The sequence below is a fragment of the Vanrija pseudolonga genome, chromosome 2, assembly GCF_020906515.1.
Source record: "Vanrija pseudolonga chromosome 2, complete sequence".
Taxonomy (NCBI): Eukaryota; Fungi; Basidiomycota; class Tremellomycetes; order Trichosporonales; family Trichosporonaceae; genus Vanrija; species Vanrija pseudolonga.
The window spans coordinates 3,058,082-3,073,302 of record NC_085850.1 but is presented as its reverse complement, the minus strand read 5'-3'; the positions used below and the strand labels follow the sequence as shown (position 1 = coordinate 3,073,302).

Genomic DNA, 15,221 nt, shown 5'->3' with positions numbered 1-15,221 from the left:
GTCAGTAGAGTCCGGGTGTGCTCGGCCGCAGTACGGGCCGTTGTGGAAGAGGAGGGAGAATTGAGACTCCGAGGCACTGCACGGAACATGAGAGGAGGCAACAAGGTTGTGTGTGGTTGTCTGTGGTTGGGAACTTGCGGAATGCTCGACTATGAGACGGTGACGGTTGAGATGGCAGGAGTGCACGTAGAACAACCAATGGGCTCTTTCACTACTCGGGAAGGATACAACATCGTCTACATCACGAGGGAATACAGGTGTCGCGAGATACGAGGAACAAGACTACCCAGCCCCTTCACCCGCCCATCACTGGGAGTTAGCCACAGCCACGGAGAGGTCAACTCACTCTCAACAGCGACGTCGATGTCGCCTTCAGGCTCCATCTCGATGGACGTCATGGTGTCGGTCGCCTTGAGCCGTTCGCCACAGTACAGGAGGCTGCTGTCAGAGGGGAGCAAGGAGGGCACTTACCGGACGGTCGCGGGCTGGTAGCCAAAGTTGTCGGAGAGGTAGTTCTGCGGCGTCAGGTGGGTACCACTCGGGCGCTTACGAGTAGGTCCCCGCCAGTGGTGGTGGGCGTCACCCAGATCTTGACAACATACGACTGGTGCTCCTTGGAGCCCTTGAGTCGGATCTGGTAGTAGCCCGGCGGGTCATACAGGGGGACTGGTTGTCAGTTGGGCGGACGGTTAAGCACAACTCACAGTTGTGGGGGTCGCGGATGCGCTGAAAGTCTACGCCGATCGGCACCAAGTCGGGGATGAAAGGCTTGATGTCGAGGACAGCTGGGCCAGCGGTCTGCAGCCCCTCGAGCTGTGGAAGGTGGGCGCCGGTGCCGGTGCCGCCGGCCATGTACTCTTCAATCCGCCTGAGATCTTCATCCTGATTGATCAGAGGGAGGGCAAAGTCGTCCTGGACGTCGTCGGGAGGAAGCTGGTCGCCCCCTTCGTTCGCCGCACCAGACTGGTCGACAGTGGGCGAGGATGGAGGAGGGGCCATGAGAAGAGGAGGGGACTGGAGAGGAGGAGGGAGAGGAGGGGACATAAGAGGAGAAGGGAACATGGGAGGAGAAGGGGACATGGGAGTGGCCTCGTGAGACATGGCTGCAAGATCGTGTGAGAACAAGACTGAGATTGAGGGGGTTGGGGTACTGGTGATGTGATGGGATAGTGAGAGAGTGGAAGGATGACAGATGGGTGGTCGGCGTGATGAAGGTGAAATGGCAGCGGGAGGGGAAACGGGAGAATGTGAGTGTGGCACCTTCTCGTAAAGTGCCACAATCACGGCTTCAGTCCTCCAGCCGAGGCCATCCGTACGCTGTGGAATTATGGACCAGCGGACCGAACAGCTCTACATATCAACACATATACAAATGAACGACGCATCGATTACTTGGTAAGGGGTTGCATCCCAGTGCCATGGCACACCCATCGACGGGTCTAGCCGCCCATTTCTGCGGATCAGTCCGACGCCAACACTTGAACTCACGCTCTTCGAAGACGTCGAGATAGATATCCACGATGTCATCCTCAGCCATCATGAGAGAGGCAATGGTGTCGGTATCCTTTAAAAGGACTCCCTCGTGGACCAGACTAGAATGTATCGTCAGCTGTTCCATTGTTGACAGAGGCTGGACAAACCGAAGCCTCGACTTCTCGTAACCCTTCTCATTCTGCAGATAGTTCTATGGTCAATAGAGATCAAGGATAGACTCGCACCTTGAAATCATCTCCGGTATTGTGTGGCGAAACCCACAGCTTTTGGTGGTGCTGGGTTCCATCGTGCACACCTTGGAGCGTGATTCTCAGCATGCCTGTCCCAATGTGTGAGAACGAGTCGACCATATTCGAGCGTCAACCCAACTCACCGCGGTCGCGCTCCTCGTTGTACTTGTACCTCTCAAGATTCATGGTCGTCTTGAAGTCGACCCCTCCGAGGCCCTTGATCTTGGGCTTCTCGTCCACCTCGTCAGGCGCTTCCTCGGGGCCGGTGTCGGGGATTCCGACTTCTGGGGCTGGGTCGTCATCCTTCGCCGGAGGAGTCGACGAGGCAGCGGCCTGCCCAGAAAGCCCAGAGAGGAGCTGGTCCTTGAGGAATGTGAGTATGCCATCGAGTTGGACGAGGTCGAGGCCCGCAGGTGGCTGGGACATGGCTGGTGAGGTTGTCTCTCAAGATGTCAATGGGAGAGGAATGACAGAGATGGGAGGGGCAAGAGGGATGTCGCAATAGCTAAGATATGTGATGTCTTTGAAGGGTGCGCTGATGAGAGAGTGGATGAATGAGAGAGTGTATGAATGTATGAATGTATGAAGGAGAGAGTGGTGGAACGAGCGAGGGGACGAAATGCCGGTGAGGAGGTTGGAAGCGGAAGGGAGATTCGTCGGTGTGGCACTCATTCCTCAGCTCCATCATTAGACCAGCCGACTGCTGGGGAGCGATGACGTTGCTTATCTTTGAACAGTTCCGCTGCTTATGCATCACGATACTTGACCAGGCTTCAAAACTTGTTGGGATGCCGACGGTTTCCAGAAGCGCGGCGAACCATCCCACTGGCATGGTTGGAGCTACCCACCGAATTCTCCCAGTCAGCGCAGCCTTCTACTCGATCAACTCACGGTCGCTGAAGACGTCGAGGTACACTTCCACTGGGTCTGGGTAGTCGTACCCTCCCCACTCGTACCCAAGGAATGACAACGTGTCGGTGTCGCGAAGGAGCTTGCCTTCGTGAACCAGGCTGGCTGTCAGCGGGGCAGAGTGTAGTACAAAGACCCCGCGGCGGTCCGATGCCTACCGAAGCCTCTCCCTCTCATACCCTTTGTCCTTGTGAAGGTAATCCTGCCGTCAGCCGCCCAATCACACGCCAGTTACCTTAATGGAACCAACAGTGTCCGTAGGAAGGACGAAGAGAAAGGTATGGTGTTCTGTTCCTTCATGCACCCCTTGCAGCTTGATCCTGAGGAAGTCTATGCGGTCGTCAGAAAGGCCTGGTACTTTGGCAACCCACCTGGTCCCCATATCTGATTCACATAGTCGGGATGGTCGAGCTCAGTCTTGAAGTCGACCCCTTCGGTCGGCTTGATGTCTGGCTTGATGTCGGGCTTGATGTCGGGCTTGATGTCGGGCTTGATGTCGGGCTTGATGTCGGGCTTGAGGTCGGGTTTCGTGTCGGTCTCGGAGCGGGCCGAGTTGCCAGGCGTGACCTCCACGCCCTCGATGGGAACGAACTCCATGCCGGTGACCTGAGAGATCTTACCGCTCAGCTCGGCTAGCCACCCTGCCCTAAACTCGGCTAGGTGATGGTAGTTGGCGTCGTGGTGGACGTGGTCGTCGTCAGGAGGGTTGAGGTTCATGTTGGCAGTGTCGACTCGGAAAAGCTGGATGGGCGAGGAGTGAATTGCCAGCAGAACGACCTTGAGCTCCATGTCGGGATGATATAGGACCTGGGTGTGCCGTGCAGTGCGAATGTGCGCACATAGCGAACAATGACGAAGATAAAAGTGTTGGATGTTGAGGCAAGAGTGTCAAACGTTGCGACGTGCTTCGCGGAGAGAAAAGGGATCGGCGTCGGCGTCATTGCCTGCGCCCCCGGCCCTCCACTCAACACAGTCACTCACACCATTGCCACCCACCATCTTCCTTCCTTCTTACCACTCCACCTCACGCACCATGCCCGCGACCGTCAAGCGCGAGCGTAATACCCGCCCCAAGGCCGAGGGGAGCAACCGCCGTCGTGCCGACCCGGACAGCACCGATACCGAGGACGAGGCCGGTGACGAGACGGACATCAAGCCCAAGCTCGACGGCGTGGAGAAGGAGGGCATCGACTTCAAGTACACGAGCGAGCCGCGCGGTGAGTGGTGCTCTGGCGCGGCGGCGACTGACGAGGAGGCAGTGTCCGCGCGCCCAACGCCCTGGCTATCACGCTGCAGGGGAGCAAGGACGGCGTGGGGCACAAGATCGATCTGTGGCTTCCTCCGACGGCGAGCGTGCGGACCCTCAAGGTGAGTGAGCGCGCGGGAGTTGGAGGCGAGGCTGATGACAACGGCCAGAAATACCTCTGCACGCACTACGGCTACTCGCTCGACAAGCTGCGCCTCATCCACGACGGCAAGATCTGCATCGACGCCGACACGATGGCGTCGCTCGGGGTCGAGACGGGCGACGCGTTTGACGTGTACCTCGAACGTGAGTGCGCGTGTGTGGGTATAGCTGAGATGCTCAGAGCTCGGCGGCTAGGAGAATAGGTAGCCATGATTGAGAGGGTGGCCAACAGAGCCGATGGTGTTATGAGTTGATTGATGACAGACACGATATGTAAATAACTGTCAAGTGCCGAGGGTTGAATGACGACCGTTCCCGGCCACTCAGCATCGGAGTAACATGGTCATTGTGTGCATCTCACGCCACACACCCAGGTGTCATCGCTGTTTCTACTACACGCCGCATTCATGTTACAATCACTTGTCATCTCGAGACACGAGCAGGCGTGCCTAGCCACCGAGCTCTGCCAGGCGTCAGTTGCATCCTGCTCTTCCCCCTGTGCCACTCACGCTCCAGGTAGACGTCAAAGGTGTCGCCCTCCTCCACCTCGAGGCGGCCCATGGTATCGTCATTGGCGAGAATGCTGCCGTCGTAGATCAAGCTATGGAATTAACTTCGGCTGAAGAAAAGGCAACGAGGCCCTCGAGACCTACCGGAGCTTCGCGATCTTGTAGCCGTAGTAGTCGTGGAGATACTTCTGGGGCATCAGTGAAGCCTACCCTTTAGCACGCTGGGACGAGGCATAGGTACCTTAATCTGCAGAACGGTGTGTTGGGGAAACACAATCAAGTCGCGCTTATAGTGTACTCCTTCCTTGGTCCCATCCAGAAAGATCTCGATATGGCCGGGTTGCCTTGGAATGTCTGGGGGTAAGAGACGTCCTCCAATATCAACACCCACCGCCCCCAGGGCGAGTCTTAACAAAGTCAATGCCTTGCTTTTCGAGACCGGGGATGACAGGCTTGATGTCACGCAGGGCCGCGTCGTCATCCACACCGGTCTGGGTAGGCTTCTCGCGGCCGTCGAGGACGGCCCAGTCGGGCTTGACGTCCTGGGGTGCCGTGTTGGAGGAAGACATGGTGCGGGGGCGATAGGCGGTGTCTCACAAGTAACGAGGAGGAGTAAGGAGAGAGAGGGTGGGGTGCGTGAGAAGGTGAGAGGTCGATGTGTGACTGGACTCGAGACAAGGAGCTGAGGATGCGAATGAGTGAGTGGGAGAAGGTCGAGTGAAAGTAGGACGGCAACAAACAACTCCGCACGGTTGGCGGTGAGTCGCGCTGCGTCACCCGGTCCGTGCGTCGACGCGTCGTGCAGCTTGCACAGACGCGCCCGCCAGTTCACCTATTCACTGTGTTCATACCCCATTGTACTGGTTCTCCTCACACCCCGCCCGTTGTCTAGACGCGCCAACTGTCCCGAGCCCTCCCTTAGCCACCAAGCTCTGGTTGACGTCAGTGGCCGCCCTCCACCCCCACCTCCGCGCCACTCACGCTCGAGGTAGACGTCAAAGACGTCCCCTTCCTCGGCCTGGAGCGAGGTCATTGTGTCCCGATTAGTCGCGACACGGCCGTCGAAGATGAGGCTGCGGGGCGAGTGTGAGTGGCCTGTCAGGCGGGGCAACGTACCGAATCTTGTCCGTCTCGTAGCCGTACCACTTGGTCAGATCGGCCTGGGACACAGCGTCAGGGAAGACGACGGCGAGAGAGGTGGCGCTGCAACCCACCTTGAGCCACTGGACGGTGGTTGACGGCGCGACCATGTACTTGATGCGGTACGCCGCCCCGCCCTTGCTTCCCATGATGATGATCTTGAAGTGGCCCGGGTACCGCTCGACCACTTGCGGGGTGTGAGCTGTGCCTCGCAGGTAGGAGCTTACTCACTCTCGACTTGACGGACCGGCTTGAAGTCGACACCCTCGGGCTTGAGGCCCGGGATGGCGGGCTTGATGTCGCGGTGGCGTGCTTCGTCCTCCAAGTCGCTGAGGGAAGGCTTGCGGTCGTTTTCGAGCACGGCAAGGTCAGGCTTGATGTCCTCGACGGTTGGCTTGCTCTCCACCTTCGGCTTGATGTCCGGGGTGGCGCTACCGAGCTTGGTGGACTTGGACGTTGGCGGCATGGTGAATGGTCGTTCTGGTGGAAAGAGAAGGAAGAATGTGCGAAAGTCAGAGCATGAGAGAGAAGAGTGAACAAGTTAGAAGTTGAGAGAGGAGTGATGGATGGGTGCGAGGACGAGTGTGTCGCACTGCGCAGAGAATGGTGCGTGGGTGACTTGGAGTTGACGAGGACAAGCAATGGTGTCGGCCTCTGCTTTGCCCCAGAGCACACAATCTGTGCGGTGCGTGCACGGACTGAGCATATACGGAACAATGCACCACTTATGCACACCTAACATGGCTGCTCCTACATGACTACTTCTACCTTCCAGTTACTCATACAACGTTGAAAGGCGGACAAGGCCCATCTCGACTCGAGCCCTAACCGCCGAGCTCTACTATATTAGCTCTTCCCACACCATCATAGCACTCACGCTCGAGGTAGACGTCAAAGGCATCGCCCTCCTCGACCTGAAGCTCAGCCATCGTGTCGGTGTCGTCGAGGATCAGACCATCGAAAAGCAGGCTGGGGGAGAGCGTGTGAGTGTTCAGCTCGTTCAAGCTTCAACAGCTGCTGTAGCGTACCGGATCTTGTCCAGCTCGTAACCATAGCTCGTGCTCATCCAAGTCTGCACCGGTCAGAGAACGGAGTGAACAGTAGCCTGCTCAGGTCGTCCAGCACCCACCTTGATCATCTTGACAGTGGTAGTAGGGTAAACGTAGTACTTGATTCGGTACTGGACATAGTCCTTGGTCCCGCTGATGGTGATCGAAGTCACACCAGGTGGGCGGGATGTGGAATCTTTCACAGGTAAGTGGGCATGCCAAAGACCACCTGCTTCTCATCTCACACTTGATCTCCTTGACGGGCTTGAAGTCCATTCCGCCCGGCTTGTGGCCAGCGATCACGGGCTTGATCTCGCCTGTGCCGCTCTCCCCCGGCAGGTTCTCCTTGTTGGCCTCCTGCAGGGCAGTGGCGTCGGGCTTGGCTTCCTTGCCGGCCTTGGTGTCCAGGGTAGGCGGCGCGTCGTGCGCCGGCTTGGAGGAGGAAGCTTCGGATGGCGCGGACATGCTGGGGTGAAGACTATGAGGGCGACAATGGGAGCGAGGTGGCAAATGACAAGAGACACGGAGCGACGTCGAGTGGCCGGTTGTATTTAAGAGTGAGAGACGAGGTTGCGCTGGGAATGTTTGTGATGATGCAAGATGTGACAAGGAATGTTGTTGTTGTTGACAAGAAGCAACGCGAGGCATGTGCGGTGGCAACGCGTCGCGCGTCATTCCAGACGCGTGGCGGATCATGACATCACCGCCCGAGACACCATCAGCTGGCTCTCGACGGGCACCATGTAGGCTTGCACGACAGATGCACAGACAAAAACTCACTGAGAGAAGCACATCGCTACATACATGAACGACACTACAACTTGGAGACTGCGAGAGACCTAGCCGCCGAGCTCTGCACGTCAGCCGCCGCCCCACAGCGCACTCACGCTCAAAGTAGACGTCGAACTCGTCCCCCTCCTCGACATTGAGCTCCTCCATAGTCTCCTCGTGGAGAATAACGCCATTGAACACGATACTGATCTCATCAGCTCCAATCAGCTCGGCGTGCATACCGGAGGATGCGGATGTCGTAGCCGTACGTCGCAGCCAGCCAGCGCTGCCGTCAGCGCTCCTCCTGTCCACTAGCGCACGCACCTTGATATGCCCCGCGTCCTCGTGCGGCAGGACGCGGATCTTGCGCTGGTACACCCGTCCGTCGGACGAGCCGTTGATGGTCACGGGGATGTGTTCCGGGCGGCGGGGAACGGCTGGCGTCAGGGAAGGTCTGGAGGAGCGGTTGACTCACCCTTGTACTTCTTCACGCGGAAGAAGTCGACGCCGGCCTGCTGGACGCCGTCGATCTTGGGCTTGATGTCGGCCGTTGAGGTGGGCTGGGTGCTGTCTTGGGTGTCGGTGGTGCTGGTTGAAGCGACCGTCATTGTGGTTGGAGGGCGCAGAGTGTGATGGTGGTGTGAAAAGAAAGAGAGAAGACACACGCGGGGTGGAATCACATTGGCGGACACGGGGCGGCGGAGTGGGCGGCACTCGGCCCGCCACCCGCACTTGTCCCAACATGCCCAACCACCAGCCTGACTTCTATGCTCGTCGCTCACTTGTATTCATGCTCATCTATGCAGACCACCTCATTACTGCTACTGCGTGCCAGCCCTATCCACCCAACTCTGCGACGTCAGCGCCCATCCAACCTCGCCCGCACGCACGCTCGAGGAAGACGTCAAACTCGTCATAGTCCTCAACCTCGAGCTCGGCCATGGTCTGGTCGTCCTGCACGATCTTTCCGTCGTAGATGACGCTGTCGGCAGGGTGTCAGCGAGCAGGGTGTGGTACACCACGCAGTCATACCGCAGCTTGTCCATCTCGTAGCCATAGTACTTGACGAGGTGTTCCTGCCATGAGCGCATGTCAGACCTAAGACTCACCTTGATGCCAATGCCCTTGTGGTAGGGGTACCTGCGAAACCTAATGCAGTATTGCTTGCCGTCCTTGGTCCCCTGGAGCTTGATCGTGAACTCGGTGGGCTTGCGCGGGCCAGCTGCGGGGTCAACCACGTCGGCTGCCCCGTGCACGCACCCTTGGGGACGGGCTTAATGGGCTTGAAGTCGATGCCGATCTTCTCGAGGCCATCAATCTTGGGCTTGATGTCCTTCTCGTCGCTCTCGTCATCCGACGCGTCGTCGTCGTGACGTGGGTTGGGTGGGTTGCGTGGTTCGGGAACCTCGTCAACGGGCTCCTTCTTAACCACGGTGTGGGCGGGCATGGCGAGGGTTGAGCGGGGGCGAAAGGTGGTGTTGAGTGAGGAGAAGGAATGGGCAATGTGACAGGTGAGTGGAATTGGCAAGAGTGTATAAAGTGTGGAGAGGGGCGAGGTTGACTGAAAGCAAGGGGGAGAAAGCGTGCAAGTCGCGTCTGCCCCAATCTGCAGTGGATCGCCGCTGACAAGAGGGCCGCACAAACACAGTGCACGGTGCACAGCAGCTGGCAACAGGTCACGCATATGCAGCACTTCGACTAACACTATACATTTGAAGGAGCATGCCACTCGCTACAGTATCCCCCTCAGCGCCTTATCTATGACCGCCATCATCAGTTGCCGTCGTCATGGCCGGCATTGAACGGAGCGAACTCTCCAGGGCTGAGCACCCCTCTTCGAGCATCAGCGTATACCCTGGCGTGGGTCGACACTCACGCTCGAGAAAGACGTCGACCTCGTCGCCGTCCTCCACCTCGAGCTCGGCCGGCGTCTGGTTGTACACTATGATGCCGTCGTAAAGCAGGCTGGTAGGTTAGTGGACTTTGCTCCAAGAGAGAGGAGAGGATTACCGAAGCTTGTCGACCTCATATCCCAAGAACTTGGAGAGTTGGTTCTTTAGTGAGCACAGAGCATGTCTACACACTCACCTTGACGCATTTGAGCTTGGTGTCGGGGCTGATCCAGCACCACACGCTGTAGACCTTCCCATCCTTCCTCCCAAGGAGCTTAAGACCCATCTTTCCAGGAGGCCTAGGCCCGACTTGTGGTATCAGCGCATTCCCCTGCCGCCCATGTGAATCTGCTCAGAACATACACATGGGACATGTAGCTCGATCAAACTTGACGCCAGTCTTCGCCGGGCCCTCAATCTCCCAAGTGACATGCTTGCGGATGCCTTCGTGGGGCAGCTCGCCTTCTTTGTTGTTGGGTGCAGGACTGACCTGCGGGGGCTTGACAGGCTCGGCTACCGGCTTTGTGGCGCAGCCATCCAACTCTTCACCTAATCAGCCTCAAACCAGCTGGAAGACAACCCACCCTCGAGGGAAACATCAAACGTGTCATAGTCCTCGACGCCCAGCTCGGCCATGGTGTCGTCATTGCGCAAGACCTTTCCATCGTAGATGATGCTGTGCAGTAGGTATCAGAGTGGGCGAGAAGGGTGGCACGTGGAAGGAAAGTAAGTGGCTTACCGAAGGCGGTCGAACCCGTACCCATAGTAGTCAGCGAGGTGAGCCTGCCGTGAGCTCGGGTTTCATCGGGTTTCACCCAACGACCAACCTTGATGGAGTACACCCTGCTTTTGGGGCTGTTGAGGATGAGGTTCGTAGTGTATGTAGTGCTTGCGGCCCTTCCTCCCGAGCAGAGTGATGATGACCTCGCCGGGCAGCTTGTCGCGAGCTGAGAGTGTCAGCTCGTCTCTCCGGCCAGTGCGTCCCGTACCAGGCGGTGCGAGTGGGAGAAAGTCGACCCCAGGTCGCTGCAGGACATTGTTCGTGGGCCTGTGGGCTTGAACGGGGTCTTCGCGGCCCGGCTCGGCGGCCTTGTCCGGGCGAGGGGTATGCTGCGCGTGCTGTGTCTCTTGGCCTACTTCCTGCTTGATGACGGGAGGGATTCGCATGGCGATGGAGTCTGTTGGGGCGTTATGGTGTTGAGAAGTGGAAAGGAGAGAGAAGGAAATGGGCTGACGTGAGAGAATGGTGGGAGACATGGGGACGGTGTGGCTGACTGTGTTGCGAACAGACCCACACTTTACGCCTGCCTCGACTGACAATGGATGGATTCTTGGGGATGGGACGCCCTCGCACCCCTGTCACAGGACAGTTATCACTCGCTACATGCATTCGGAGACTCTGCACGCGCATCTGGCATGGTACAACACTACATAGATCGATCGACAGTGATCACATCGGGAGCGTGGCGCGAGGCGCCGCTCAGTCGCAGCGCGAGCCACCAAGCTCTACAACATGTCAGCTTGAACCCCACCGCACGTAACCCACGCTCGAGGTAGACGTCGAAGGTGTCGTTTTCCTCGACCTCGAGCTCCTCCAGGGTCTGGTAGTTGCGCACGATCTCGCCGTCGTAGATGAGACTGGGGCTGCATTAGCTACTTACACCGCACTCGAGCGCCGTACCGAAGCTTGTCAAACTCGTAGTCATAGTACTTGACGAGGTAGTTCTATCATAAGCGCTGCATCGCCACCATACCCACCTTAATCGCCTCGGCCTTCTTGCTCTTATGGATGAGAAGATCGAACGAGTAGGTACGCGTGCCCTTGCTCGTGAGGAGGCGGATCAGGATTTGACCGGGGAGCCTCGGAGCATCTGTCGTCAGCCGGGACAGCAAGGCTAAAGCTTACAGAACGGCTGGGTGGTGGGCTTGAAGTCGAGGCCCATCGGCTCGAGGCCAGCGATCTTGGGCTTGATGTCCTTCATGGCGTCTTCCTCGCCACCGCCACCACCCTGACCGTTGGTCTTGGTGACGTTGAGGCCGGTCGGCGCGGTGCCCGGCTCTTGCTTGACGATCGTCATGGTTGATATGGGCAGGCAGAGGGAGGTTGGTAATGCATGAGTGGGTTGGGTGAGTGGGCGGGTGAGTGGGTGAGTGGAAAGAAGAGAGGGGGAAGAATGCGGTCACCCCGTATGGCGACGAGTCGGGGCGCAGTGAGCAGACAAGCTGAGGTGAGCCTGCAGAACATGCACACGTAACCCGAGCCTTCCTCATTCTACCTCGTTGGCATCCAAGACACGGTACAAGCCTACTCCACGACAATCGGGTCGCCATCCACCCCAGCACCCGCGCCGCCTTGCACACCAACGCCACTCGAAACTGCACAGCGTCAGCAGTCCGCACTGTAGGGTCACTCACCCAACGACACGTCAAACACGTCCCCCTCGAGCGTGCCGAGCGCCGCAAAGGTCGTCAGGTCGGACAAGACGCGCCCGTCAAACACGACGCGGAGGGCGGCCATATCGTAGCCGCAGTACGTGGACAGGTATCGCTGCGGCGTCAGCTCCCCCTCCTCCCCACAACCACCCTTCCGCCTGTACCCACCTTGACATGCCACGCCGTCTCGCCCGGCTCGACGCGGATACGGTCGTGGTAGATATTTCCGCCTTTAAGTCCCTGGAGCTTGATGACGATCTCGTGCTCCAGGCGCTCCTCGTAGACGCCCCACGCGAGACGGGCAAAGTCCACCCCGGGGGCACCGCGGGTCGGCGCGCGCGGGCGGAGGTTGTAGGGGTGATAGGGGTGGGCGTGTGGCGGTGCAGGCGGTGCAGGCGGGGGGTCAGTGGGGGCGGCCTTCTTCTTCTTCTTTGACATGGTTGGTGTTGTTGCTGATGGAGTGTTGGTGGAAGACAAGTGATGACGTCGTGGTTGGGCGCGACTGATTTTGGCGTGGCACGGCGGCGCAGCGCGCGTCGTCCAGTAGGGTGATTTAGTGGGCGAGACAGTCTACTGTATTGTCTACATGAGCAGGCTACAACATATGACGCATGCATACGGCTCTGATGGAGCGCTACTATTGTGCACACGCAACACTCGCTGACCTCTACTTGATACACACCACACCCACAGTTACACCACCTGGCCCGCAACCAACAGCTCGCCCAAGATATCCCACGTTTCGGCAACCTTTCCATGCACGACGATACTGCGGTATGAGCTCAGGAACTCATGGTCCATGTAGCTCACTCGATCTTGTCGTAGTCGTACCCGCAGAAGCGCTCCAGGTATCGCTGGCGTCAGTGCGCGAGGAAGGCGGGGGGCTTACCTTGACGGCGCAGCATGTCGACCTGGTCGTGAGCGAGAGGGTGTGCGTGACTACGATGTCTTCGGACGTTAGGTGGACGCGGAGTTCATTCGGGCGGATGTGGTCGCCGTGCCCTGGGATGGATGAGCTTGGTTCCACCGAGGAAGGACATACACCGGCGCACGCTGTTGGCGGTGAACTCGATTGGTTTGGTCGAGATGGAACGAAGGACGACTTCTTGTCCCGTCTGATGCTGCGCACCATGGATGGCGAGTTCCTTAGCGATGAGGTCCTTCATGCAGACCTTGAGCATGTCGTTTTGCTGGGCGAGAGTTGGTTGGTGGAAGGAAGATGAGCAAGTCAGGCGAGTGGGAGGGAGAATTCAATAAAATCAATGATGGGGGAACACCGTCAGCCAGGCCGCAGCTCCACCTCTGCCGCTGGGGGTATTATCCACAGCTCAAGACTCTGTTAATGAGTTTTTCTGCTGTGCAGTTGTGACCTTGCCATGTGACATCGACTGCATGAGGTCGTCAACAAACAGCAGGCGGACCAAAATGTCCTAAAACCCAGCACCTCACCGCCACCAGCCATATCGGCCGGCCGGCCGCGTCGTCGCCCCCGCTTCACGCGATGTGCGCCGCTCCGCCGATCTCTGGGCCCGTCAGCATGACCCACAACGCCTCCTCACGCTCAAGGTAGACGTCAATCACGTCCCCGTCCTCGAGCTCAAGGCACGCGACCGTGTCCGTGTCTTGGAGGATCCTGCCGTCGTACAGCAGCCTGGCGCGTCAGGACGCGGCGAACGAGTCGTACGTACCGGAGCTTGGGGATGCCGTACCCAAACTTCTTGTTGATGTAGTCCTGCTGTCAGTGGGGAGTGGCCCACCACAAGCCGTACCTTCACCATCTTGATAGCGTTTTTCCCGGAGCAATTGACGACACTCGTGTACGGGCGGCCGTCGTTGCTGCCCTGGAGGATGATCTTGGTGCGCTTACCATTATGCTGGCGGCCTATGGATGTCAAAGAGCGCCTCGATGGAAGGTAAAACCTGGGGCTACTCACGCTCACGGGCCTTGTGCTCGCGCGCCGCGTCCTGGGGCGCATGCGTCTCGCTCTCAATCACCACGCGCTGGAAGTCGACGCGCTCGGGCTCGAGGCCGTCAATCTTGGGCTTGGTGTCCGCGATCGAGTCGTCCGGGGCGTCCTCGTGCTCCTCCGTGGTACGAGTGTGAAGGTGAGTAGGCTTCAGATCCGCCAGGTCGGGCTTGGGGGATTGGCCCGGGGCCGGCGACGACGGGGGCGAAGACGAGCGCGGCTCGGGCTTGGCCTCGGCCTCGACCTGGGCGATGGCGGCCGCGGTGGCCCGCGTGGTTACGGGCATGGCGGGCGCTGCAGTCGTGTGTGTGTGTGCGTGTGATCCAAGTAACTAGCTGGTGGGAACAAAGGTCGAATGGGACGGAGTGGTGAGATGTGAAACGAGACGAGTGGGTGACGCGTTGAAATCAGTCGCGGGTGGCCAACATCGGCGGCGGCGGCGACGGCACCAGCGTCGTGACATGCTCCAGCACTCCAGTCACAGCTCACAAACTACATGCATACGTCGACAAGACTACCCCACCCGTCTCCTCCGCTATACTGCTCTCTGACCCCGCGCTATCCACCAAGCTCTGCAAGTCAGCACCCGCAACCCGCACACACACGCACGCTCGAGGACGATGTCAATAAAGTCGCCCGCCTCGACACCGAGCTGCTCCATCGTGTCCCGGTCATGGAGGATACGCCCGTCGTACACGAGGCTGGCGTGTGTGAGCTAGCTATGCATACCTCCTCCCAAAGCTCAAACTCACCGGAGCTCCTCGAGGCGGTAGCCAAACTTGAAGTGGAGCCAGCGCTACGTCGTCAGCCCCGCCCCCACCGGCACCCACCTTGAGCCCCTCGACGCGCTGGCGCGGGAAGGTATGGTACTTGATGCTCGTACCGCGCCCGTCGACCGAGCCCTGTAGGTTGATTGGGAACTCGTCCGGCCTGGGGGGACGCGGATGAGCGCCTGGCGTCAGCTCTTCGTCGACCATGGCACGCTCACCGCCATGGTAGTGGTGGCCCGGCTCCTGGGGCACGCGGCGGAACGCGACGTTGCGCGACGCCTGGGCGGGGGCGTAGCGGTCCTCGACGCGGGGCTTGTGCTCGTCTTTGGACGTGTTTGAAGAGTTGGCAGAGTACGACGTGTTGCCGCGCGCCTCGCGGAGCGGCGTGAAGAGGTATGAGTGCCGCAGGTGGGTTTGCAGCGCCGCGTAGTCGCGCGCGTGGGCCTGCGTGTGGTCGGGCTTGGGTGGGGTGGCGGGGGTCGCAGGCGTGCCCCAGCGTGGGTGGAGATCACGGTCCTCCTCCATGGGCGAGGACATTGTGGGTGTTGTGGTGCAGGTAGGTGCAAGGTGATGTGGTGGAGATGTGGTGTGTGGTTTGGTAAGGTGGGTGACGACTGGAGCGGCTGGATTGGTGAGTGTGGCACTTGCT

The 15,221-nt window shown here is 59.1% G+C and overlaps 11 protein-coding genes across 11 annotated transcripts; 1 reads left to right on the top strand and 10 right to left on the bottom strand.

The window, feature by feature from the left end:
• Positions 1–295: 295 nt before the first annotated feature.
• On the bottom strand, positions 296–1,080 carry LOC62_02G002944 (uncharacterized protein; the record flags this gene model as incomplete). The annotated part of the gene is made up of 5 exons (XM_062769470.1): positions 296–309; positions 347–438; positions 472–515; positions 551–666; positions 705–1,080. 5 exons carry the CDS (start codon positions 1,078–1,080, stop codon positions 296–298), a joined length of 642 nt encoding a protein of 213 aa, XP_062625454.1.
• Positions 1,081–1,725: 645 nt separating this feature from the next.
• LOC62_02G002943 (uncharacterized protein) lies at positions 1,726–2,150 on the bottom strand (the record flags this gene model as incomplete). The annotated part of the gene is made up of 2 exons (XM_062769469.1): positions 1,726–1,769; positions 1,868–2,150. The coding sequence occupies 2 exons, from the start codon at positions 2,148–2,150 to the stop codon at positions 1,726–1,728; spliced, it is 327 nt and encodes a 108-aa protein (XP_062625453.1).
• Positions 2,151–2,598: 448 nt separating this feature from the next.
• On the bottom strand, positions 2,599–3,674 carry LOC62_02G002941 (uncharacterized protein; the record flags this gene model as incomplete). Its single annotated transcript, XM_062769467.1, has 5 exons — positions 3,473–3,674; positions 3,005–3,440; positions 2,869–2,963; positions 2,792–2,835; positions 2,599–2,734 (listed from the first exon to the last, which is right to left on the bottom strand). The coding sequence occupies exons 1-5, from the start codon at positions 3,572–3,574 to the stop codon at positions 2,599–2,601; spliced, it is 813 nt and encodes a 270-aa protein (XP_062625452.1). The 5' UTR covers positions 3,575–3,674.
• LOC62_02G002942 (uncharacterized protein) lies at positions 3,602–4,236 on the top strand (the record flags this gene model as incomplete). The annotated part of the gene is made up of 4 exons (XM_062769468.1): positions 3,602–3,850; positions 3,889–4,001; positions 4,050–4,185; positions 4,223–4,236. Exons 1-4 carry the CDS (start codon positions 3,667–3,669, stop codon positions 4,234–4,236), a joined length of 447 nt encoding a protein of 148 aa, XP_062625451.1. The 5' UTR covers positions 3,602–3,666.
• Positions 4,237–4,464: 228 nt separating this feature from the next.
• On the bottom strand, positions 4,465–5,119 carry LOC62_02G002940 (uncharacterized protein; the record flags this gene model as incomplete). The annotated part of the gene is made up of 5 exons (XM_062769466.1): positions 4,465–4,490; positions 4,551–4,642; positions 4,695–4,738; positions 4,792–4,904; positions 4,942–5,119. 5 exons carry the CDS (start codon positions 5,117–5,119, stop codon positions 4,465–4,467), a joined length of 453 nt encoding a protein of 150 aa, XP_062625450.1.
• Positions 5,120–5,468: 349 nt separating this feature from the next.
• LOC62_02G002939 (uncharacterized protein) lies at positions 5,469–7,204 on the bottom strand (the record flags this gene model as incomplete). Its single annotated transcript, XM_062769465.1, has 8 exons — positions 5,469–5,482; positions 5,532–5,623; positions 5,667–5,877; positions 5,922–6,170; positions 6,568–6,659; positions 6,719–6,762; positions 6,820–6,935; positions 6,985–7,204. 8 exons carry the CDS (start codon positions 7,202–7,204, stop codon positions 5,469–5,471), a joined length of 1,038 nt encoding a protein of 345 aa, XP_062625449.1.
• Positions 7,205–7,578: 374 nt separating this feature from the next.
• LOC62_02G002938 (uncharacterized protein) lies at positions 7,579–8,957 on the bottom strand (the record flags this gene model as incomplete). The annotated part of the gene is made up of 6 exons (XM_062769464.1): positions 7,579–7,592; positions 7,627–7,947; positions 7,986–8,081; positions 8,401–8,492; positions 8,543–8,732; positions 8,771–8,957. The coding sequence occupies 6 exons, from the start codon at positions 8,955–8,957 to the stop codon at positions 7,579–7,581; spliced, it is 900 nt and encodes a 299-aa protein (XP_062625448.1).
• Positions 8,958–9,283: 326 nt separating this feature from the next.
• LOC62_02G002937 (uncharacterized protein) lies at positions 9,284–11,480 on the bottom strand (the record flags this gene model as incomplete). The annotated part of the gene is made up of 12 exons (XM_062769463.1): positions 9,284–9,342; positions 9,387–9,475; positions 9,521–9,549; positions 9,599–9,711; positions 9,766–9,915; positions 9,987–10,078; positions 10,142–10,185; positions 10,540–10,580; positions 10,940–11,040; positions 11,084–11,127; positions 11,161–11,273; positions 11,309–11,480. 12 exons carry the CDS (start codon positions 11,478–11,480, stop codon positions 9,284–9,286), a joined length of 1,047 nt encoding a protein of 348 aa, XP_062625447.1.
• A 227-nt stretch (positions 11,481–11,707) lies between these two features.
• LOC62_02G002936 (uncharacterized protein) lies at positions 11,708–12,273 on the bottom strand (the record flags this gene model as incomplete). Its single annotated transcript, XM_062769462.1, has 3 exons — positions 11,708–11,778; positions 11,818–11,950; positions 12,004–12,273. 3 exons carry the CDS (start codon positions 12,271–12,273, stop codon positions 11,708–11,710), a joined length of 474 nt encoding a protein of 157 aa, XP_062625446.1.
• A 368-nt stretch (positions 12,274–12,641) lies between these two features.
• On the bottom strand, positions 12,642–13,016 carry LOC62_02G002935 (uncharacterized protein; the record flags this gene model as incomplete). Its single annotated transcript, XM_062769461.1, has 3 exons — positions 12,642–12,689; positions 12,725–12,837; positions 12,878–13,016. The coding sequence occupies 3 exons, from the start codon at positions 13,014–13,016 to the stop codon at positions 12,642–12,644; spliced, it is 300 nt and encodes a 99-aa protein (XP_062625445.1).
• A 313-nt stretch (positions 13,017–13,329) lies between these two features.
• LOC62_02G002934 (uncharacterized protein) lies at positions 13,330–15,109 on the bottom strand (the record flags this gene model as incomplete). Its single annotated transcript, XM_062769460.1, has 7 exons — positions 13,330–13,486; positions 13,524–13,570; positions 13,605–13,717; positions 13,770–14,096; positions 14,412–14,503; positions 14,555–14,598; positions 14,633–15,109. The coding sequence occupies 7 exons, from the start codon at positions 15,107–15,109 to the stop codon at positions 13,330–13,332; spliced, it is 1,257 nt and encodes a 418-aa protein (XP_062625444.1).
• Positions 15,110–15,221: the final 112 nt, after the last annotated feature.